Source organism: Schistocerca americana, chromosome 8, assembly GCF_021461395.2.
Source record: "Schistocerca americana isolate TAMUIC-IGC-003095 chromosome 8, iqSchAmer2.1, whole genome shotgun sequence".
In the NCBI taxonomy this organism is placed as follows: Eukaryota; Metazoa; Arthropoda; class Insecta; order Orthoptera; family Acrididae; genus Schistocerca; species Schistocerca americana.
Window position 1 is genome coordinate 146824087 of NC_060126.1, and position 21880 is coordinate 146845966.

The 21880-nt window shown below is 40.2% G+C and overlaps 1 protein-coding gene across 3 annotated transcripts in view; it reads left to right on the plus strand.

The window, feature by feature from the left end:
* The window catches only part of LOC124545084 (protein abnormal spindle), a 170943-nt gene that overhangs the window by 103666 nt on the left and 45397 nt on the right, over positions 1-21880 (plus strand). For all 3 annotated transcript variants that reach the window (XM_047123892.1, XM_047123893.1, XM_047123894.1), the window contains exon 9: positions 8-348. In XM_047123892.1, the coding sequence (XP_046979848.1) occupies positions 8-348 (341 nt within the window). The remainder of the gene's footprint in view (positions 1-7; positions 349-21880) is intronic.

Sequence of the window (21880 nt, forward strand, 5' to 3'; positions counted from 1 at the left end):
TTTTTAGGTCTAAAGCAGTATATCTTAAAACTGCTTCTATGCTACAATCCTCTGTGGCTGCGAATAGGCCTAGAAACAATTTACGGAAAAAATATTTTACTATCATCCAACTCTGATGTGCAAGGCCTAACAGCATTTCTCGTGCACAATTTTCTGGAAGACCGTTACATCAAACAGAAATACAACCATTCTAAAGCTCTGCATATGTATGATACAGCATATGTTCAAGCTATGAAAAAGTTCATATTAAAGAAGTTTTTCTCTCTTGTGTACGTCCTAGATCAAGCAAAAGAGACAAAACTGATTGGTCATGATCCATGTTTGTTCAACAAAAATGCTATGTACAAGGTATGTATCTATAAACATGTAGTATTCTAATTTGGAAGTTACCATTGCCACTGTAGACTGCCTGCAACTTACTGCCCACATGACAAATTATGTCTTCATGTCTTCTCTCTCTATGTGGTGAGTAGCAGTCTATCAACAAACCCCAATGACTGTTGCTTTCCCAATACTTCCAAATATTTATCTCACTGTGAGGAGGCATTACTGTGTTTTGAGTGGTGGTTCATCCTCTGCACACAGCCTCTGAACTGGCTTGTCCAATTAGAGCATGTTGACCAGCTGCTGGCCTCATAATGATCAATATAGTATATACAGCTTATGATGAACCATTAACTGCAACACCATAGTTAATTCAGAACTTTACAAATGCTTGTTTGATCTGCAAAAGTGAAGATCTGTCAGAGCTCCAGGTTTGTCAGCTGAAACTCTTCAAAATGTATAGTGACTTTATTAAATTTGCTCTTAGGTCTTTTAGGTAAAGTGTCCATATATTCTTCAGGTTCCAGTTTCTCTGTATGCAACTGCTGTCTGTTTGAAGTTTGAGAATCACAACATCGCATGGGATTTGGGAGATTGGGTTGTGCATCGAGACTGAGCTTACAGTTCAGAGACAAACCCATCACTGAAAATACCAAAGGGTGAGCTTTCACTGTTGCAGAATCATAAGGCTGACGACCTTGGTGACAAATATGGCTGTAGTTCATAGACTTTTTTTGAGAAATCCAATTCAGGTTGCCACAGTTCCCATTCTCAAATTTGTGTGCAAAGAAACAACTAAGTTTGATTTTACGATAAATGCTAAACCATTCGGCCTACACTGCCATCTTCGAGAACTACAGTGTGTATCCATCCAAAGAGGACAATAGTGTCATATTATCCTTCCTGTGAATAGTTCTGAAGCTGCAAACATGTAGAAAATTGGTGCAAATTTCGCAAGAAGAAAGCTTTCTTGATGTCTTACTACAGTCAAATACATAAAGCATCCACCTGCTTTTTGGTAGGCTGCTTGAGGCTTCATACCTTTGAATTCTTGCACATGTAGATGTTTCTCATTTAGTGTTGAGACAGCATTTGTGTATGCCATATTAAGTTGGAGAATACGTACTAAAAGATCTCCGTGACTGATAAAAACTGAACTGTCTTAACCGTGTTTGGCATTAATATTGAAGAAGAGTCAAACAGCTTCTGCTTTAATCTAGAATTCCATCTGCAATGTGCTCATAAAACCATTGCTGATGCTCTTTCCTTTGTTCGAGTAACAAGTCAGAAATTATCATCGGCCTCTGCATAATCTAATTTGTAGTAAATTGGCATTTGTCATTTAGTTACTGTAGCAGATATTGTAACTAACGTATTGTTACATTTAGTCTTGCCTTAAGAGGAATATAAATTATCTACATTCATTGTAAATTAAATCTATTTTTGAGTTTCATAACAACTATAATTATTCTCAAAAAGTTTTAGGAAACCATTAATTTTTACCACTGATTTTTCTGTTGCCTGAACAGAAATCTCATTTTGTGTGTGCTTCAGTTCTTATAGCGAATTAGTAATTTTTTAGCTCAACAAGATTAAAAGATTATCAGCAGGCTTAAAGTTATTTGTTCACTGTCCCATAACATGTGTCAGTGGCCAGAATGCAGCCCCACTGTGAGTGCTGTTCTTGAACACAGGACGAATTGGTTGACATTCATAAGCAAGTGGAAATTGCCCCGACTGCCGTCATACGATTCACAACCGATGCAAACTGTTATGTTGGAAGATCTCCAGAGTGTCACGTACCTGTGGTATGGGTACCAAAGGCATCCCAAGTATTCTGTGCATCCTGTCTCCTGTGCAGAAAGTGCAGGATTTGTCTTTACTTGCCCACTTAACTGTCAGTGATTTGTCAGTGGTATATCTAGGGATCCTGTAGAGGGTAGATGAACAGGAAGAACTCAGGGTGTTAAACCAATCCCTGTACCCAACAAGTTCAAGGTGCTGTCTTTCACTGAAACTGAAACTGAGCCAGTGGAGCTCACTTCACCTCTTTTGTGGAAACCTGTTCTGTCCAGCATCAGGAGCAGGCAATTGCAAAAGGGTAGGGGTTATTAATTGTTCGCAATTGAAACATATGCCAAATGACGGTACCCTTTATGAAAATGGCAGCAAGGAACAGGAAAGGACACAGGTGCACTCAGTGTGTATGCCTGTGGCTCTCATTCAACATGTTGAAGAAGCTATTCTGTCTGTCATTGAGGGAACAGGATGCGGCCAACTGCAGATTGTGGCACACATTGTAACAAATGATGCCTGTCATCTGGGCTCAGATGTCATAGTTGTATTGTTCCAGTGACTGGCAGAAAAGGTTGAGAGAACTAGCCTTGTGCACAGAGTTTTAGTGGAACTCACAATTTGAAACGTTGTCCCCAGAACTGATTGTGGCCCACTTGGTTCTGTGTTGAGTGGAAGGACTGAAACATAGACTTTGAAGGTTCTGCGACAAGCTAGGCTACAACCTCCTGGACTTCACCATAGGGTTGAGAACTGTAGGGTCCCTCTAAATCGATCAGGTGTTCACTACACATCAGAGGCTGCTACCCAGCTAGCTGACTGTGTGCATGGTGCACCCAAGTGTTTCTTAGAATAGAAGACTCTCCATCCAATCCAGATAACAATAGTTGCAGCAAACACAGAAGTATCAGTGTAAGGTCGAAAGAATTGCCTCTGACAGGTGAGAGTATTAAAGTCCTAGTGGTTAACTGGCAAAACATTCACAACAAAATGCCAAGAGTTTGAAGAGCTCCTGAAAAACAATGAAGCTCACATAGCACTAGGTACAGAAAGCTGGATGAAGCCTGAAATTGATAGCAGTGATATTTTTGGAGAGAAGTTAAGTGTATATCAAAAGCATACGCAAATGGAATATGGAGGTGGTGCATTTGTTGCATTAGACAAGAAACTCTAATCCACTGAGATAGAAATTGAATCTGCCCATGAGACTGTTCGGGCAAAAATCAGCATTGGCTGGGCATAAAATGGTAATTTGACCCTTCTGTCCCTACATCTCCTGATGTAACCGAAAACCTTACAGAAAACCTCAGTTCGCTTATACTTAAGGTCCCCAGTCATACTGAAATCATCAGTGGAAACTTTAATGACCCAACAGCCAATTGAGAAAGGTAGAGTTCTCTTTGTGGTGTAAGTGATAAGATATCCCTCTGTTAACTACAATCTATTGTTAATGAGGTATCTTGAACGGAATGATCTTCATGCCAATCAGCATGGATTCTGAAAACATTAATCGTATTCTCATTCTTGAAAGATAAAAACCTTGTTTCACAAAGCGCCTAGCATCCAGCGCATGTTGGTCCATCGATTACTCATATGATTTTGAAAGCATTTTAACATTTTTGAACACCTAAGTTGATTGATGAATGAATCATAAGTTGGGCTATGCGAGCTGAGGGGAATGAAGCAAAACGGATGACTGCCAATCACTGTCTGATTACATGGTTGATTGGGTTTGTGAATAATTAGCATTGTTATATTTACTAGTGAAATCTATAGATTCAGACAACCAGAGTGGAAATAAATGACTAACAGGAATAACAGGTAAGAAAGATTACGTATTATCTTCTCGGTGTACCCAAGAAAATGAAATTTTGACAGAAAATTTTTGGCCACATCGCTTCACTTGTAAGGGCCAGTTCTACAGTCCCAGGCTAGCAGCCGCTTAAGTTCTCTTCTGAAAGCAACATGGAAAACGTGTTCTATGAACATTTAACAGCGCCTGACCGGAGAATAATTGCTGGGTAATGAAACTGATGATTCTGACAGGGTTAGTGAAGTTACCCGGCAATTAAGTTTTGACAATGGCAGGAATAGTTACAGAATTAGTGATAAGATTGTTTGTTAGAACGAGGAAAGAGAAAAAACGGGGACATTACACAAATTATGGAAGAATATCACGATTCCAAATTTATATAAAAATTTCGTACTACTACTTTTCACTCTTGTGCTTGAGAAACTGGAGCGTATGAATGAAATGTGAAACTGTTTCCTAACATAGGCCTAACAGGAATTTGATATTGGTACTTTGTGAATTATATTCTGTCGTGTTATAAAAATGACCATTTGTGTCAAAACAGTCTCATCTACATCTACATCTACATCCATACTCTGCAAGCCACCTGATGGTGTGTGGCAGAGGGTACCTTGAGTACCTCTATCGGTTCTCCCTTCTTTTCCAGTCTCGTATTGTTCGTGGAAAGAAGGATTGTCGGTATGCTTCTGTATGGGCTCTAATCTCTCTGATTTTATCCTCATGGTCTCTTCGCGAGATATACGTAGGAGGGAGCAATATACTGCTTGACTCTTCGGTGAGGGTATGTTCTCGAAACTTCAACAAAAGCCCGTACTGAGCTACTGAGTACCTCTCCTGCAGAGTCTTCCACTGCAGTTTACCTATCATCTCCGTAACGCTTTCGCGGTTACTAAATGATCCTGTATCGAAGCGCGCTGCTCTCCGTTGGATCTTCTCTCTCTCTTCTATCAACCCTATCTGGTACGGATCCCACACTGCTGAGCAGTATTCAAGCAGTGGGCGAACAAGCGTACTGTAACCTACTTTGTTTGTTTTCGGATTGCATTTCCTTAGGATTCTTCCAATGAATCTCAGTCTGGCATCTGCTTTACCAACGATCAACTTTATATGATCGTTCCATTTTAAATCACTCCTAATGCGTACTCCCAGATAATTTATGGAATTAACTGCTTCCAGTTGCTGACCTGCTATTTTGTAGCTAAATGATAAGGGATCTATCTTTCTATGTATTCGCAGCACCTTACACTTGTCTACATTGAGACTCAATTGCCATTCCCTGCACCATGCGTCAATTCGCTGCAGATCCTCCTGCATTTCAGTACAATTTTCCACTGTTACAACCTCTCGATATACCACAGCATCATCTGCAAAAAGCCTTAGTGAACTTCCGATGTCATCCACAAGGTCATTTATGTATATTGTGAATAGCAATGGTCCTACGACACTCCCCTGCGGCACACCTGAAATCACTCTTACTTCAGAAGACTTCTCTCCATTGAGAATGACATGCTGCGTTCTGTTATCTAGGAACTCTTCAATCCAATCACACAATTGGTCTGATAGTCCATATGCTCTTACTTTGTTCATTAAACGACTGTGGGGAACTGTATCGAACGCCTTGCGGAAGTCAAGAAACACTGCATCTACCTGTGAACCCGTGTCTACGGGCCTCTGAGTCTCGTGGACGAATAGCACGAGCTGGGTTTCACACGACTGTCTTTTTCGAAACCCATGCTGATTCCTACAGAGTAGATTTCTAGTCTCCAGAAAAGTCATTATACACTAACATAATACGTGTTCCAAAATTCTACAACTGATCGACGTTAGAGATGTAGGTCTATAGTTCTGCACATCTCTTTGACATCTCTTCTTGAAAATGGGGATGACCTGTTCCCTTTTCCAATCCTTTGGAACGCTACGCTCTTCTAGAGACCTACAGTACACCGCTGCAAGAAGGGTGGCAAGTTCCTTCGCGTACTCTGTGTAAAATCGAACTGGTATCCCATCAGATCCAGCGGCCTTTCCTCTTTTGAGCGATTTTAATTGTTTCTCTACCCCTCTGGGGTCTATTTCGATATCTACCATTTTGTCATCTGTGCGACAATCTAGAGAAGGAACTACAGTGCAGTCTTCCTCTGTGAAACAGCTTTGGAAAAAGACATTTAGTATTTTGGCCTTTAGTCTGTCATCCTCTGTTTGAGTACCATTTTGGTCACAGAGTGTCTGGACATTTTGTTTTGATCCACCTACCGCTTTGACATAAGACCAAAATTTCTTAGGATTTTCTGCTAAGTGTGTACATAGAACTTTACTTTCGAATGGAAGTGTTTGATGGAATTGGAAATTTATATTTTCGTAATATGAAAATATGCAGGCTGCATGTTACTTCACATCAAAGATCTTCCTAAACCCTGTATTTTTCCCTGAGTTTCGGGAAATTCTACGTCCGTGTATAAAACCGTAACCATTCAAAAGATAAGTTTACAGTTCCAAGGGAAAATATACTATCACTTAACACAGAAAAAGTGTGTTTTCACCTGGGAGAAAGTGTATTTTTAGCTGGGGAATCCGGGAAAAATCCTGGAATTTTTTTCATGACTGGTACAATGGGACGTATGCTCTGCCGTGCAGTTTACAGTGATCTGCAGAGTATACATGTATATGTAGTTTTCAGGATAAAATTACAAGCTTACCATAATTAAAAACGCGATAAAATAGACATGGATCCAAAATTAAGCAGCATGAAATTTTTCAGACCATAAATTGCATATCCTTGTGGTGTTATAATGGAATTGTTCAGGCTGTTCACTTTATGTTTCGGCAGGTCATTTAGAAATGTTGACTTTGTTAGACTACACCAGCTCTAAACTATTAGCATCAATGTTCAACACTGCTCTGATCTTTTTTGTGCAGATTGTTCAGCATGACTTACTTGGGAACAGCGCCGCAAGTTGAAGTTTTGTTTTCAAATATCACAACCAGATTCAGCCACCAAGGCCATTTTCAGGCGATTATGAGTCTTTCGTTTTGGGGCTACATCGGCAGATTGCTCTGACAGTATCACACCGAACGGCGTGGCTGAATGTTTCATGGTAGTCAATACCGTTGCTTTGGGTGTAGCATCAGATAACAAGTAGAGCTTAATAATCAGAAATTTCCAGTAACATCTCATTAAAAAAAAAAAAATTATAAAGATTGCCTTTCACTGTGCTGGTAATTCTGTCAGTCTATGTGAAATTTTCCACCTCCAACACAATTTTGTCTTTCATTATTCATTTCCATCTAATGAAGTTCGGAGACCTGATTGCTTCAGAATACTTTCTGAGCTAATCCAGTTCTGTTAACATACATCCTGTAAAATACACAAAATTATTCCAGTTTTTCCTTTTTCAAAGGTCGATCTGTGCTCTTCCAGACCCATCTGGTTTAGCTGCATTTTCCACTGGAGGACTTTATGATCCACTAACATTTCTAACCCATCCCTGTTTAAGTCATTGTAATAGAAGTGCCCTTATCAGATGCTGTCTTAATTTCCTCATGTAGGAATATTATCAAGGTTTCTTCTGGAAATCCTGTCTCACACATCTCTGCTCAACCAGTTTTTATCCAGAAGTGAGAACCATCAACATTTTCAGCATAGCCAACTAAGACTGCTAGTTGTCCCTTGGAATCCCACTTAAATGTCACTCTTTTGGAGCATGTATATAACATGTGGTCCCAAAATTACAGTCTCTTCAGATGAACATTCTCTCCATGAACAATTGATGCAAAGTATTTCGATCAGCTCTGGGTGGCCCAGTTTGGTTACGAATGTACACAGCAGTATCAGCTGCTTCTGCCCATAAAGCTTTTGGCAGATTCTTTGACAGCAGCATTGTCTGTGCAAGTTCAACAGTTCCATTTATACATTCAGTGCAGCAATTTTGTTATGGCATATAGAGGTTTACAGTAAGTAACTTTGTACCACTCATTTTCAGAAAACCTCGAACCTGTTTATGTCAAATTCATGACCACTGCTGAACTCACACTTTTAACAGGGCTCCGTAGTGTATTTTAAGAGTATGTAGGATCTCTTTATCCTCTCTGACTGCTTTATCCTTTTCTTTCAAACTCTGCAAATTCTTGAATAGTCACATATGAAGCAGATGATACAACTCAAACCTTTTTATTTTCTATAGGTACACACAGATCTGCATGAATTATTTCCCAGGTTAATTGAAACACTGTTGGTGTCACTGGACACTCATCTTGTTGCTTCCCCCTCAACACATGAATCACAAAAGTAACTATCAAAATTAACATTGATTCCATTTCTTGTCAAGAACTTGTATACATGGGGTTCATTTTGATAACCCTGTCACTGGAAGCCGGATTAGTCTCAGAAACACATGGTGTTCCAGGCTGGTTCACTTGAATTTCCACAGAACATACACCTCGTGCCTAAACAATGCCCCTTTTTTTGTGACTTAACAACTGTTTCAATGAATTGAGTGGCAATCCTTCGTCAATTTCTGATGTCACTCGAAACAAATTATTTCTAGCAGTGGGTGTACAAAACAGACTGTATGCCTAAGTTAAATGCATTTCACTATTTACTAGGGTTCTGAAGTAAATTCTTTTTACAGTAACATTCATGATAGAATTATTACCAAAACAAACTTCAACTGGTGCTGGAAAAGTGTAGAACATTTAAAGCTTTTCACCATGATGTGTTGAGTGGGACATGGCCTCAGAATTGATGATGCAACCATTTGTATAGAGCTCAACATTTAGACATTCACTTATAAATGCTTTACTGGAAAGCGTAGAAAGCAGACGTAAATGCATCACCTTTAGTCTCTTCACTGTTGTGTTTGGACAGTCCCTTCTGATATGTCCTTTTTTCACAACAACTGATGCAATTACAACATGACTTCTGGAATTCCTCGTTTGTTACTTAGGGGGATCCTTTCAATTCTTTAACCCCTTAACTGAAAAGGCAGAGAATACTTGCGACTTTAATTTTTACAAAAGCTTAAAAGTGCAAGAATACCTGTCTTGACAATATTCTGCTTAGAAATTTTAATCCTCGGGGAAAATTTTTGTATCGAGTTAGTTACAAATGTGGTCACAACAGAGCACAACAATGCAGCGTTGCTCAGTTTCCCAGATTCTGTTGGTCATCTGTAGTCAAGGTTAGATGGAGACAGAGTCTAGTTGCCACTTGGTCATGCTGTGTAAATATAATCTGGCTTGTTTTTCGCTTTGTCTTTTCGTTATGGAGAGTGACGAAGAGTTTTCTATAGAATATAGTGGGACAGAAAGTGACACCTCAGACACTGACAGTGTCTGCGAAGCGATGACAGATCAAGAAAGTGTTTCAAGCAATGTTAGTTTTTCCAGCCCCAGAAAATGTTATGAAATAAACATGACTGCAGAATTTCCTCCTGAATCACCAAGATTTCTGTTCACTGGAACACTTTCAGACTTCACAAAAAATGACTGTTCAAATGTGATGGAATATGTGAGTAAAATAATTAATGACAAGTTAGTAAATATTGTAGTTACCGAGGCTAGTAGATATGCTCGAGACAAGACAGTTGCTAGTTGGAAGGACACAGTGATGAGATACGGATCTTCTTTGGTACAATACTGTTACAAAATATAAAAACCAAGTTACCAGCTGTATTGGTGTAAACAGCCACTACCTGCAATGTGAATATTTCACCAGTTACACAGCTACAAATAGTTTTTGATACTAAAGAAATGCCTTCTTTCAGGCAGCTCAAAGTATAATCCTGCTAGCCATCCACAGCCAAAACTAAACAGAATCTGGCGTATTTTAGAACATTACAATAAGAAATTCAAAATTATTTGTACTTCTGAGAGGGCTGTCACCAAAGATGAATTTATCTTAAGTAAAGGGAGATTAGTTTGGGTTCAGTATCTGCCACTAAAGAGAGCAAGAATTATTTTAAACACATATATGTTGTATGAGTACAAGTCTGGTGATGTATGGTCTGTAATTATATACACAGGTAAGAGCACAGTATTTTTAATGAAACCCCTTCTCAACAAAGGCTACTGCCTTACAGTTGATAATTTATACACTCTTCCAAGCTAGCATATCTCCTAATTGCTAAGAAGACTGACATATATGGCACTATGCAACCTTCTAGAAAATATACCACCAAACCTTTGCAGTAAGAAATTGAAGAAGGGTGATATTGTTGCATTTCAGAGGAGTAAATTTACAGCAATGAAATGAAAAAACAAGAGTGATATGTATATTTGGAACACTGTCCACAATGCAGAAGTGTAAAATATAAATACAAGGGGTAAACAGGTAGCAAAACCAGCAGGAGTCATATCATATAATGACACAATAGGAGGAGTGGATCAAGTTGACCAGCGTATATCAAACAATCCAGTAACACAGAAAAGTGGGTAAAAATACTGAAAAAAATATTTTTCCGTATACTTGAACTGGCTGTTTAGAATTCGTTCAATTTGTACAAGAAATGTGGAGGAGCAAAGGACATTCTTGATTTTTATGTGGCAGTGATTGAGATGATGACAGCTGAACAGCACAGGAAGGAATTCTCCTTGAAAGTAGATGGTTGTCCATTCACGAGCACCAAACCCATTTGCCTATCTGACCGTCATTTCCCATCATTCATTCCACCTGCTGCAAAGAAGCAGAATCCTACCACAATATGTGGGATGCGGAGCAGAGTTTGAGACAGGAATGGGAAGAAAAAATAGGAAGGACTCGTGCTATATTTGTGAGGATTGAAATGTAGCTCTGTATATTGTACCATATTTGAGAATATTTTACACAGCCACAAAAATATGTGAATGTGTATTATTGAAATTTTTGTTGTTTATTGGAAACAGTACAGTTTCGAAAGAGATTGAACTAAAATGTTCTGTCCTAAGACATTTTATTCTATGTGGAATTATGTTTCAAAAGCATCAACTGTACTTAGGGTTTTAATATAACATTTTTTCAACATTCTCTATTTACCCTTTAAGTTAATAATTTGTCAAACTATAGTTTGAAATAACCTATAGCCATAATAAAGTTTAAAATTAAGCAATAAAAAAATTGGAAATTTTTGTACCCACTTATACAGAAAAATTGTTAAATTAGGAGTTAATTTGATCCACTTTAGCTCTTGTTGTCATCAATGCAGACAATGAATTCTAAGCTATGTTCCACTATTGACGTTGCTCTCTTTGGATGTGAAAACAGTCATAAACATATTGAGTGTGTGTTAATCATCTGACAGTGCCCACGAACCCTGTAGGAGATTTATGTAGCTATACAGCCATGTGCTCAGGAACTTAAATGTTGTATAAGTAAAATGAAGCCTTAGAGTTTGACTACGTACCTGACCATGTCATTGCCTTCATTAAAATTAAAACTATAACAGCAAAACAATTGCTCTTCCACCGTATCTATGATGCATGATACACAGTAACATTAACGTGTTGTAATTAGTATCTAGCAAGTTTACATGCTACATGGGTATGTACGCAATATGAGGTGCTACAATAAAATAATGAGACTGATTTTCTTTGCAAGATGTGGCAACCCTGCAGGCTTGCATAGGCACAATATCTTTGACCTTGCTCTATAAACTGCTTCTAATTCAAGCGGCACATCGATGCAACTGCTCAGTCGTTAGTTGTGCTGTAATAAATTAACCGCATAATATTGCGCAACGTTATGTATTATGTCAAGAGCTCAAGTTTTTCATTGGCATAAAATGTTAAGTGAAGGCAGAACGAATGTTGATGATGAAGACCGCAGTGGACGACCGTTAACCTCATGGACAGATGTCAACTTGGCCAGGGTGCGTGAACTTGTACGATCTGATCGAAGATAATCCGTGAAAATGATTGCAGAAGAACTGAACATCAATCAAGAAATGGTTCATCTAATAATAACTGAAGATCTTGGTATGAGAAAGATTTGTGCAAAAATGGTCCCCAAAAATCTCACACAACAACAGCGAGAAACACGGAAAAATGTGGCAGCCAATCTGTTAGAGCAAACGGAAATCAATCCAGAATTGTTGAGCTGTGTTATCACTGGTGATGAAAGATGGTTTTTTCAGTACGATCAAGAGACAAAACACCAAAGTTTGCAATGGTGCTCAAAGGGATCATCCAGACCAAAAAACCTTCTTGCATGTCAAAGTCAAAAATCAGATGGATGCTTGTGTGCTTCTTTGATTCCAAGAGAATTGTTCATAAATAGTGGGTGCTTCCTGGGCCAACAGTTAACCAATATTGCTACAAAGAAATTTTAGAAATAGTTCTTTGTGTCCGTGCCAACAGTGCTGATAATTGGATTCTGCATCACGATAATGCGCCATCCCATACTGCTCTGTCAGTACAGCAATTTTTAACCTCAAAACAAATTTCAGTACTACCACAGCCACCTTATTAACCAGATTTTTAAACAAGACAAGATGCCCAAAAAGCTGTGACGAGGGTCTTACAGGATATTACAGAAGATGAGTTCCAGAAATGTTACCATCAATGGCAGAAGCGCTGGAAAAAGTGAGTGCAGTCAGAAGGAAACTACTTTGAAGGAGACAACACTAAACTTCACTAAAACGGTAAGCAACCTTTTTTTTCACATCAGTCTCATTACTTTATTGTCGCACCTCGTATGACCTGTGGACAACAAGGCTAAAACAAAAACCCATATTTTCTGTGATGAATCTAAACAACAAACACACACACACACACACACACACACACACACACACACACACAGAGAGAGAGAGAGAGAGAGAGAGAGAGAGAGAGAGAGAGAGAGAGAGAGAGAGAGAGAGAGTATATCCAAAATGCCTTATATGAGATATATTACGAAGGCAAAGAATTGGCATTCTGCTGCAGAGTGATAGGTAAACAGGAAAATAATTCAGCTGGCAAAGCAATCAGAGTTGTGCGCAGACGAGTCTCTCTAATGTGAGGTGCCATCTGGCAGCAAGCTGTCATTTTGCTGTTCACTAAAAGGAATATGTGGTAGTTGGAAAAAGGGTAGTTGCAAGTAGGAAACAAGAAGCTGCTGACAATCAACACCATGGTGAACCGGTTATTAAACACACTATTGGAAAGAAGTTACTCCTGTCAGGTTGACAATAGGACATAGCCCATTGATGAATAGTTTCCTCTTCCAGTAAGGTAAACTTACATGGAGATATCCTCTCTGTTTCAACTAATAATAGGATAAGTGTATCATGTGAAAATGTTAAGGCAGTACTCAGTATAAATGGCGGTCTTATGGTTCAATTATATAGACCAAAAGGTTGACTGACAGATGTAGCCGAAAACCTTAGAGATGACTTCGGCTTGCAAATGTCTATGTTCCCCAATCATACTGTCATCATTGAAGGATACTTCAATAATCTACCTATCAATTGGGATAATTAAAGTTTTGTAAGTTTGGGACATAAAAAGATATAGTGCAAAACATTACAAAATACCTTTTGTTGAAACTACATAGACCAAATGGTTTGAAAGTTGAATCACATTTAGAAAAACAGCATGCAGAGCACACAAACTCACAGCACATAATAGTTGAAAGAACACGAATATGTTAACATACATACAGATTCCCAGTTTCACAATACATCATTGAAAGAAGATAATAGTGTGTACTTTGAAGTTCACAAGGAAGATACCTGACATCACTGAGCTCCCCTTCAACTTCGAATGAGTTTCCAACTGCAGTCAGTCAGTTGCTTTTATCAGTCAATCAGTCAGTGACATTGTTCTCACTTGCAGTATATTCCAAACTTACACTGTTGGCTCCCCTTGCACAAAGAAAATCTTTACAGCAGTATGCTTGATTCTTTCGAACCCACGTGTCTAATGCGTAACAGGTGACTGGGAACGCTAATTCCCAGCTCCGGGTTGACAGGTAGCATTCCACATACCACCTGGTACAGGCCAGAGAGGGGCAATTGCCTGAACTGGTACCTTCCCAAATAGCCGGTTCGTCCATCTGTCAGGTTTTTAGGAGGTGTGAACAATCACCGAGGGCAGGTGCACCCCCTTATGGGGGTGGGGGGTCGCAATGAGCCAGTCATCATCTTCACAGTCAACGTCTACCAAACGAAATGAGGCTAATGATTCAAAGACCCTTTGTGCTGCACCACGGTTCCTTGTGGTTTCATATTCTGAAGACAGTTTGACCTTTGCTCCTGCAAATCCCTTCATTATTCAGGAGGTGTTGGTGCAATTGCTGGCCCTGTAAAATCCTGCTCTTGTTTACAAAATGGCACATTGCTTTTGGATACTACTTTCCGATTCTCAAGCACAACTACTTGCAGCTTTGCTCCTCCATGGATATCCTGTTCATGTCGAGACCCATTGAACACTGAATTCTTTCCATGGTGTTATTTACACTAGGGTGCTCAATGGTCTGACCCAGGTAGAAATCCGAATGTACCTTTCGGTCAGGGTGTCATGGCAGTCCATCAGGTGATGAAAACGGTAGATGCGTCCTTAGTACCCACATGCACTCTTTTTCTTACTTTTGATTCAGCGGTGCTTCTGTCAAAGATCAAAGCAAGCTATGAAGTTATCACAGTCTGACTGTGCATTCTGAACCCTATGTGCCCCTTAAGTTCTCAAATCTCATACAGCGCAGACACCAACAATAAGTCTTTTCCCTCATCCCATCTAGTAAGTCTAAGTAAGGGTTCTGGATGACTTCTCCATAACTCTCACCACCTTTTTAACTTTGACATTCCTTTTCCTTCATCCCTCTTCGTTTCCCTTTGAGCCTCCTGCCAGAGGGAGCTACTGGTATCAAAAGCTTGTGCATTTCCGTATTTTTTGTGTGTTCTCTACTGCTGCATCTTGGTGAGAATATTTTTATCTACTCATACTCCATTTTATTGTAAACATTGATTATTTTTGTTGATATAAGTATCCAAGTTTTGTTTTGTTTTGTGTTTCCCAGTACTTCTGATTGCTTCTTGCCGTTTGGTTTTATCGCCAGCTGGCACAGCTTCCTGTGCATCTGTGGATCTTTTTCTCTCTGTGTACTCTCCTTTTCAACTACACACACATTCTTCTTTTATTTGTCTTGTAGTCAGTAGCCATTTTGGTGGGTTGACTTGTTACTCAGAATGCGTTCTGTAGTTTTCGTTTATTGCAAGCATTTGTACTTCAGAGTTATCATCTGTTGTGAAGTAATCACTTTCAGCACTCTCACCCTGTCCTCCATTCTCATTTTGTGTGTCAAAGTGTTTGGAAGTCATGAATATATCCCAATCTTCACTTTGCTAGTTGTCTGGTGCTTCTCTCGTTTCCATAATTTATATATTCTTTAATGCGCAATCATTTGTGGTGTTTGTGATCTTCAGATCAACAACTTTTGTAGCACTTCTTTCAGTTTTGCTTGAAAGATATTTTCATCATATACATTATCTCTGACAATTGTTAATCAGCAGAATTTAACAATTTCTGAATACCCAACCATTACATGAGGTTGTCCTTTTGGTTCCAATTTGTTATGCTGGTTTTTCATTTCTGCCCCTGCGCAACATGTGAATAACCACAGATGATCAGTGTTTGGTTCTCGTCCGTGCCATTGTTTACAGGGACTTTCTCCATCATTTGCTATTGTTGGACATAGTGTTCACATGTAATTTGCTGCTGTTATTGCTTCATCCCAGAAATTTTGTGACATTCCATGCTCCAAAAGCATACAGCACACAGTACTTGGAAGCGTTTGGTTGAACTGTTATATATATTACGTTCCCCCGTTACTCATATACTCACCTGTTTTGTCCAGATGATCCACTCACTGTAGTGGAGACATATCAATTCCTAGGACTGGTTTTCGACACTCGATTGACTTGGCTCCCTCATCTTTGTCAGCTTAAGCAGAAGTGCTGGCAGCACTTCAATGCCCTCCGTTGCCTCAGCAACACCAATTTGGGTGCAGATTGCTGTACGCTGCTGCAGCTCTACAGAGCCCTTGTCCAATCCTGAATTGACTATTGGAGTGTGGTTTATGGTTCGGCAGCGCCTTCAGCATTGCATTTGCTTGACCCTGTGGACCACTGTGGGGTTCGATTAGCGACAGGAGCTTTTAGGATGAGTCCGGTGACCAGGGTACTGGTGGGGGCTGGTGTCCCTCCACTGCAGATCAGACATACACAACTGCTCGCCAGTTACGCAGCACTCATTCATAGTTCCCCTGCACATCGGAATTACCGTGTCCTTTTCACGCCTGTGGCAGTCCATCTCCCGCATCGGTGGCCCAGATCGGGTCTAATGATTGTGTTTCGCATGCGGTCCCTTCTCTCCAAACTGGAGTCCTTCCCTTTACCACCTCTACTTGCGGTCCATTCACGTATGCCTCCATGGTGTACGCCTCGGCCGCAGCTTCGTCTAGACCTTTTGCATGGCCTTAAGGACTCCGTTAACCCCGTCGCTCTTCACTGTCAGTTCCTCTCGATTCTTGACATGTTCTGGGGCTTTCGCTGGGCCATACTGTTGCCACAAAATGGCCCAAAGTGAGCTGATGGATGTGGGTGCGACTCTCCTGCTTTTAAATCGCACAAATAATAAATTTGTTAGAAAGAACAAGAAGAGGAATTGGGCTTTCTGGATGCATCCATTCTTAGTCAGAATGAATCATATAATTCAACTTGTCAATTGATGCTGGATACATGCCTGTCCCAGAGTTTTAGTAAAATGTTAAAAAAAAGATTTCAAATATCTTGTCCAAGCAATTCATAGAAAAATTGCAAACCTCAATAACAAGAGTAAAACGACATAGATTTTTGCTCAGACATGTGAGTGCAATGATGTTAGTGAGAGAAGTAGGAAATGGAGGTGAGAATTAGAGAGAAGCATTTACTGACAAGAACAGAGAGAGGTACTGCCAGGCAATTTGAAATACTCTCCACTCTTGGTGGGCAACATAGCAACCTGACTGCAATATGTCCACAGCTACCTGAAACATCAGCAGTATTGCCCATCCATATTGCAAAATTGCCTTTTATTTGCAGTCACATTGCAGCAATGTTGAGAGTAACATTATTTTGGCCAAATATTTCCATAAAATATGGCCCATCTAATTGTACATTTAGCTTTATCAAAGTGGATGTGGCCTAGCCATTTGTGCCATAAATTCATTTCCTGACCAGTGATAAGATTTGCAACAGGGCCATGTTCATGCATTGAAATGCTGGAGTTGTCTTCACTAATGTAGTACAAATTGTCTTTGTTTGGATCTTCCACAATTATTTCCCCGCTTTATTTTATGCTGCTAGTGCAGCTATTTTGTTAAAGATTAATTGCCTGAGGGACTTTTATCAAATTACACATAATGCCTGGAATGTAAAACTTCTTACAATGCCAAAACCAGTACTTTGTAAATATCCACCACCAGCTGCGTTTACTGACCTCACCTTTGATGAAAGTGACAAATTTTTCACGTTGTTAACTCCAGTGGTCTGTTGCTCCACTGTCCGAGATCCACACATTGCCTCTTTTGTTTTCCCATAATGTTGTGTACGTTGCCTGTGAATATGTAACAGTGTCCAACATGATCACATTTAATTCGTTTGTAGGAGGACATTTTGTCATTGTGCTTTGCTGTCAGTAATGAACGTTCACTAGCAGTTATTGTTACAGTGTTTGAAGCTCTTTTGTCTGCCTCCATATTATGGTTTGTTAGCTAACTGTTTGAAATGTGATTAGCAAATGGTAGTCAATATTTTCCAGTATGTCTGTGCCCTTGACAATGAAAACATTGTGGACCATGGTCATATGTTTTTTTTTTTGTAATTTCTATGACTATTGTCACACTGACTATTTCCATATCCTTGTCCTCTTTCAACACTTTCACCCTGCTGTGTTTGGCCTCTTCTAGCCATTGAAACTTTTAATGCACTGTAAGTCATTCTTCTTCTAAAAGACTGTTTGAATTTCCTGAGAGAGAGATGTGTGTCATCATAACACAATCCATCTGTTATCCTCCCTGCTCCCACCTAACCACTCCCTAGTCACATTCCATGAGTTCCTTACCTTCAACTTGGCCTCAGTATCTTTCCTCAGGTCCATTCTTTAGAACACCAACCATTCAGCAGAATAAAGGAGAGCCATACACAACCTCAAAACAAATCCTGACAGTCATCCCACATGCAGACAAAGGTTCCACCACTGTCGTGGATTGCATTGAATATCTTGCAGAAGGCCTCTGACAATTATCTGACTCTTCTACCTATCCTCTGTCAGAGTGATCCCATCCCAGAAGTCCAACGTAACTTCCAGTCCCTACTTAAAGCCTTAGACCCTTCCCAGAACCTTTCCCCTGAATTCATTTCTGTTGTCACCTCTATGACACACAACGCACATCACACCCACCCTCTACATGCACCCCAAAATCCACAAACCGAACAGTCCTGGATGCCCCAATTTACCTGGTTATTGTGCCCCCACTGAAAGCATATCGGCCCTCAGTGACCAACACCAGCAACCAATTGCCCTTATTTGGCCTCCCATGTCAAAGATATCTATCAGTTCCTTCACTGACTCACCATCATTTCCATCTCTTTACCTCGTGTATCCCTACTCACCACTGTTGACGCCGCTTCCCTGTACACCAACATCCCTCGCCCATGATCTTACCGCTATTGAACACTACCTTTTCCAACATCCTTCAGACTCCAAACCCACTACCTTTTTCCTCCTTCACCTTACTACTTAATTCACAACTACTTCCCCTCTGAAGGGAAAGTATACAAACAAATCCATGGCATAGCTATGTTCACCCACATGGGACCTTCATTTGTCAACCTGTTTATGATCCATCTAGAGGAGACCTTCCTAGCCTCACAAAATACCAAACCCTTAGTCTGGTTCAGATTCATTGACGATAACTTCATGATCTAGACTCAGGTCCAAGACACCCTACACTAATTCCTTCACAACCTCCACACCTTCTCTCCCATCTGTTTTACTGGATCCTCCTCAATCCAGTGTGGCACCTTCCTGGATGTTGGCTATCTCCCTCCTCTGACAGTTCCATCCACACCTCTGTGCACATTACACCCGCCAACTATCAACAGTACCTGCATTTCGACAGATGTCATCCCTTCCATGCCAAAAATAATACCTTCCATACAGCCTGGCCACCTGGGGATGGCATAACTGCAGTGATAAGGATTCTCTTGTCCAGTATGCTGAGGGTCTCACCAAGGCCATCACAGACAGGCATTATCCCCCAGACCTAGTCCACAAACAGCTATTTCCCTCACATCCCCAAACCTCCAACCACCTCTAAGAATCAGCTACAAAGGAGTGCCTCCTTGATCACCAAATACCTCCCCAGACTGGAACAACTGAACCATCCTTTGTCAGGACACTGATTACCCATCATTATGCCCTGAAATGAGGGATATCCTACCCAAGATCTTTCCCACCCTCTCCTAAAGTGGTGTTCCATCACCCAAGCAACCTCCACATCATCCTCGTCCACCCTTACGCCACTCCCAATGCCAATCCCTTTACACAGGGATCATATCCCTGTGGAAGACCCAGGTGCAAGACCTGCCGAATCCACACACCCAGCACTTCCTATTCCAGTCCTATCACAGGCTTGTCCTATCCCATCAAAGGCCGGCCAACTGCGAAAGCAGCCTTGTCATATACTAGCTCTGTTGCAATCATTGCACAGCTTTTTATATTGGTGTGACCTTCAGCAAGCTGTCCACTAGGGTGGACAGTCACCACCAAACTGGCCAAGAGTAAAGCAGGCCACACTGTGGCATAACATGCAGCTGAACATAACGTAGTTGATTTTAACAGCTGCTTCACAACCTGTGCCATTTGAATCTTCCCCTCTACCACCGGCTTTTTTGGACTATGTGGACAGAAGTTACCTGTATAACATGTTCTCTGCTCCCGGAATAATCCTGGCCTCAACCTATGGTGTGTGTGTGTGTGTGTGTGTGTGTGTGTGTGTGTGTGTGTGTGTGTGTGTGTCCTCTTCTGGAGAAGGCTCTGGCTGGTAGCCAAATGTGTAACTGTCTTTTTGTTACGCCTCTCTACAACTCAACATGTCATCTTTACGGTGACTAGCAACCCATCTTTTCCTTATAATTACAAGTCTGGTATATTTAAAATTGTGCTTGTCTAATGATGATGTGAAAATATGGTTGTCTCAAGACTGTATAATTTATTACATTACAATTACTCTTTGGGTTTATAGAGACTTATGGTTTGACATGTTCGAATTTGCATGTTGTATAAGTAAGAGGCTGAACATCGTTGCAGCAAATGGAGCATCCAAGTCAGCTGCCAAGTTACACTCCTAGAGTCCTAAAGTTGAAATGCAGAAGTTGTCAATATAGCTTGGATTGCTGATGAGAAATAGCTGAAATAGCTAAATGTTAGCAAAGCTCCAGGAGTCAGCAGAGCCTAGGTCAGATTATCTATAGAAATGATTGATTCAGTGCTCGTTTCAATCGAAGCATAAAGTAGACCCCTCAAACCAAAAACTGCAGACAGAGGTCGGAAGAAAGCAAGATGAACTGTTGCTGAAGTAATCTACAAAACCATCAACCAGTATCATTGACATCCCTCTGTTGTAGAACCATAGAATGTGTTATGACCTCAAATATAATGATATATTTTGAACAGAGTGGCTTTCTCTGTGCCATTCAGTGGTCATACCAAACCTAACTCCTTTTTCATTCTCACGAGGTGTCTTGAAGGCCGTGGAAGGAGACTGCCAGGTGGATGCAGTATTTCTTTACTTCCAAAAGGTAAAGTGTTCCATCAACATTCATGATCAAAACTAGAATCATAACAGTAAAACTGTCATCAATGCAAAACTTCATTTTAAACACCACAGTTCTTTATTAGACATGGTCCTATTGGAAGTAGTATATTGTTGCCTACCTCAGAACTTTGAACTGACTTATCCAGCCAGAGGTGAAAGAAGTGGTAAGTGACAGATGAAAGTTCTATGACTGTTCAGGAATTGGAACTCTTCAGGCCCTTGAATCCAAAGTCTCGCACTTCACCATGGAGCCACACCTACAGGTATCAAACAAAATTTGTGACTGGTTTGAGGATTTTGTGATAATTCGAACACAGTATGTTATGTTTGATGGACTTACTAGAAGTAGTAGTGTGAGGTGTGTCAAAGGGAAGTGTTTTAGGGCTAGTGTGTGTTTATAACCTGCCAAACAATATTAATAGTAACCTAGAGTTTTTCATATGATGGAGCTACCTATAATGAAGTACTATACAAAGAAGCTGCACAAATATTCAGTTAGGGCTTGATAAGATTTCAAACTGGTACAGAGACTGGCTACTTTCTTTAAATGTCCAGAAACCCAAATATGCCCTTCACCAAATGCAGAAACTTGACTCCTGTAACTACAATATCAGTGAGTCACAGTCTATCAGACAACTTGCAAATAGTCTATCAGACAACTTGTAAATATATCTGGGTTTCAAAATTTGTCGAAATATGAAATGGAATGTTCATCTTAATCCAATAGTAAGTAAAGTAGGCAGCAGACTTCTACACGCAGTAGGTCACTATGCAGATAACAGGTCTGTGTGGCATTGACTAGGCTGTTTTTTTTAGGTTAGAGTGTCGTGGGGAAAACATAAAAAGGGTGCAGGTCGAACAGGGAGAATGTAGATACATGAACCATTGGTACAACAGTTGTAAATTGTTGTAGATGTATTGAGAAAGTATCAGAGCTCCAAGTGCTAGTAGAAAGCTCTGATCCTCAAATTGTTATAGGCACTTAAATCTGGCTAGAGCCGGAGATCAGTTCAGCCGAAATTTTTGTGAACAATTTTACAGTGTTCCGAAAGGATAGGCTGTACACCGTTGGCAGTGGTGTGTTTGTTGCTGTTACAAGTAAGTTTATCATGTACTGAAATTGAAGTAGATTTTTCATTGAT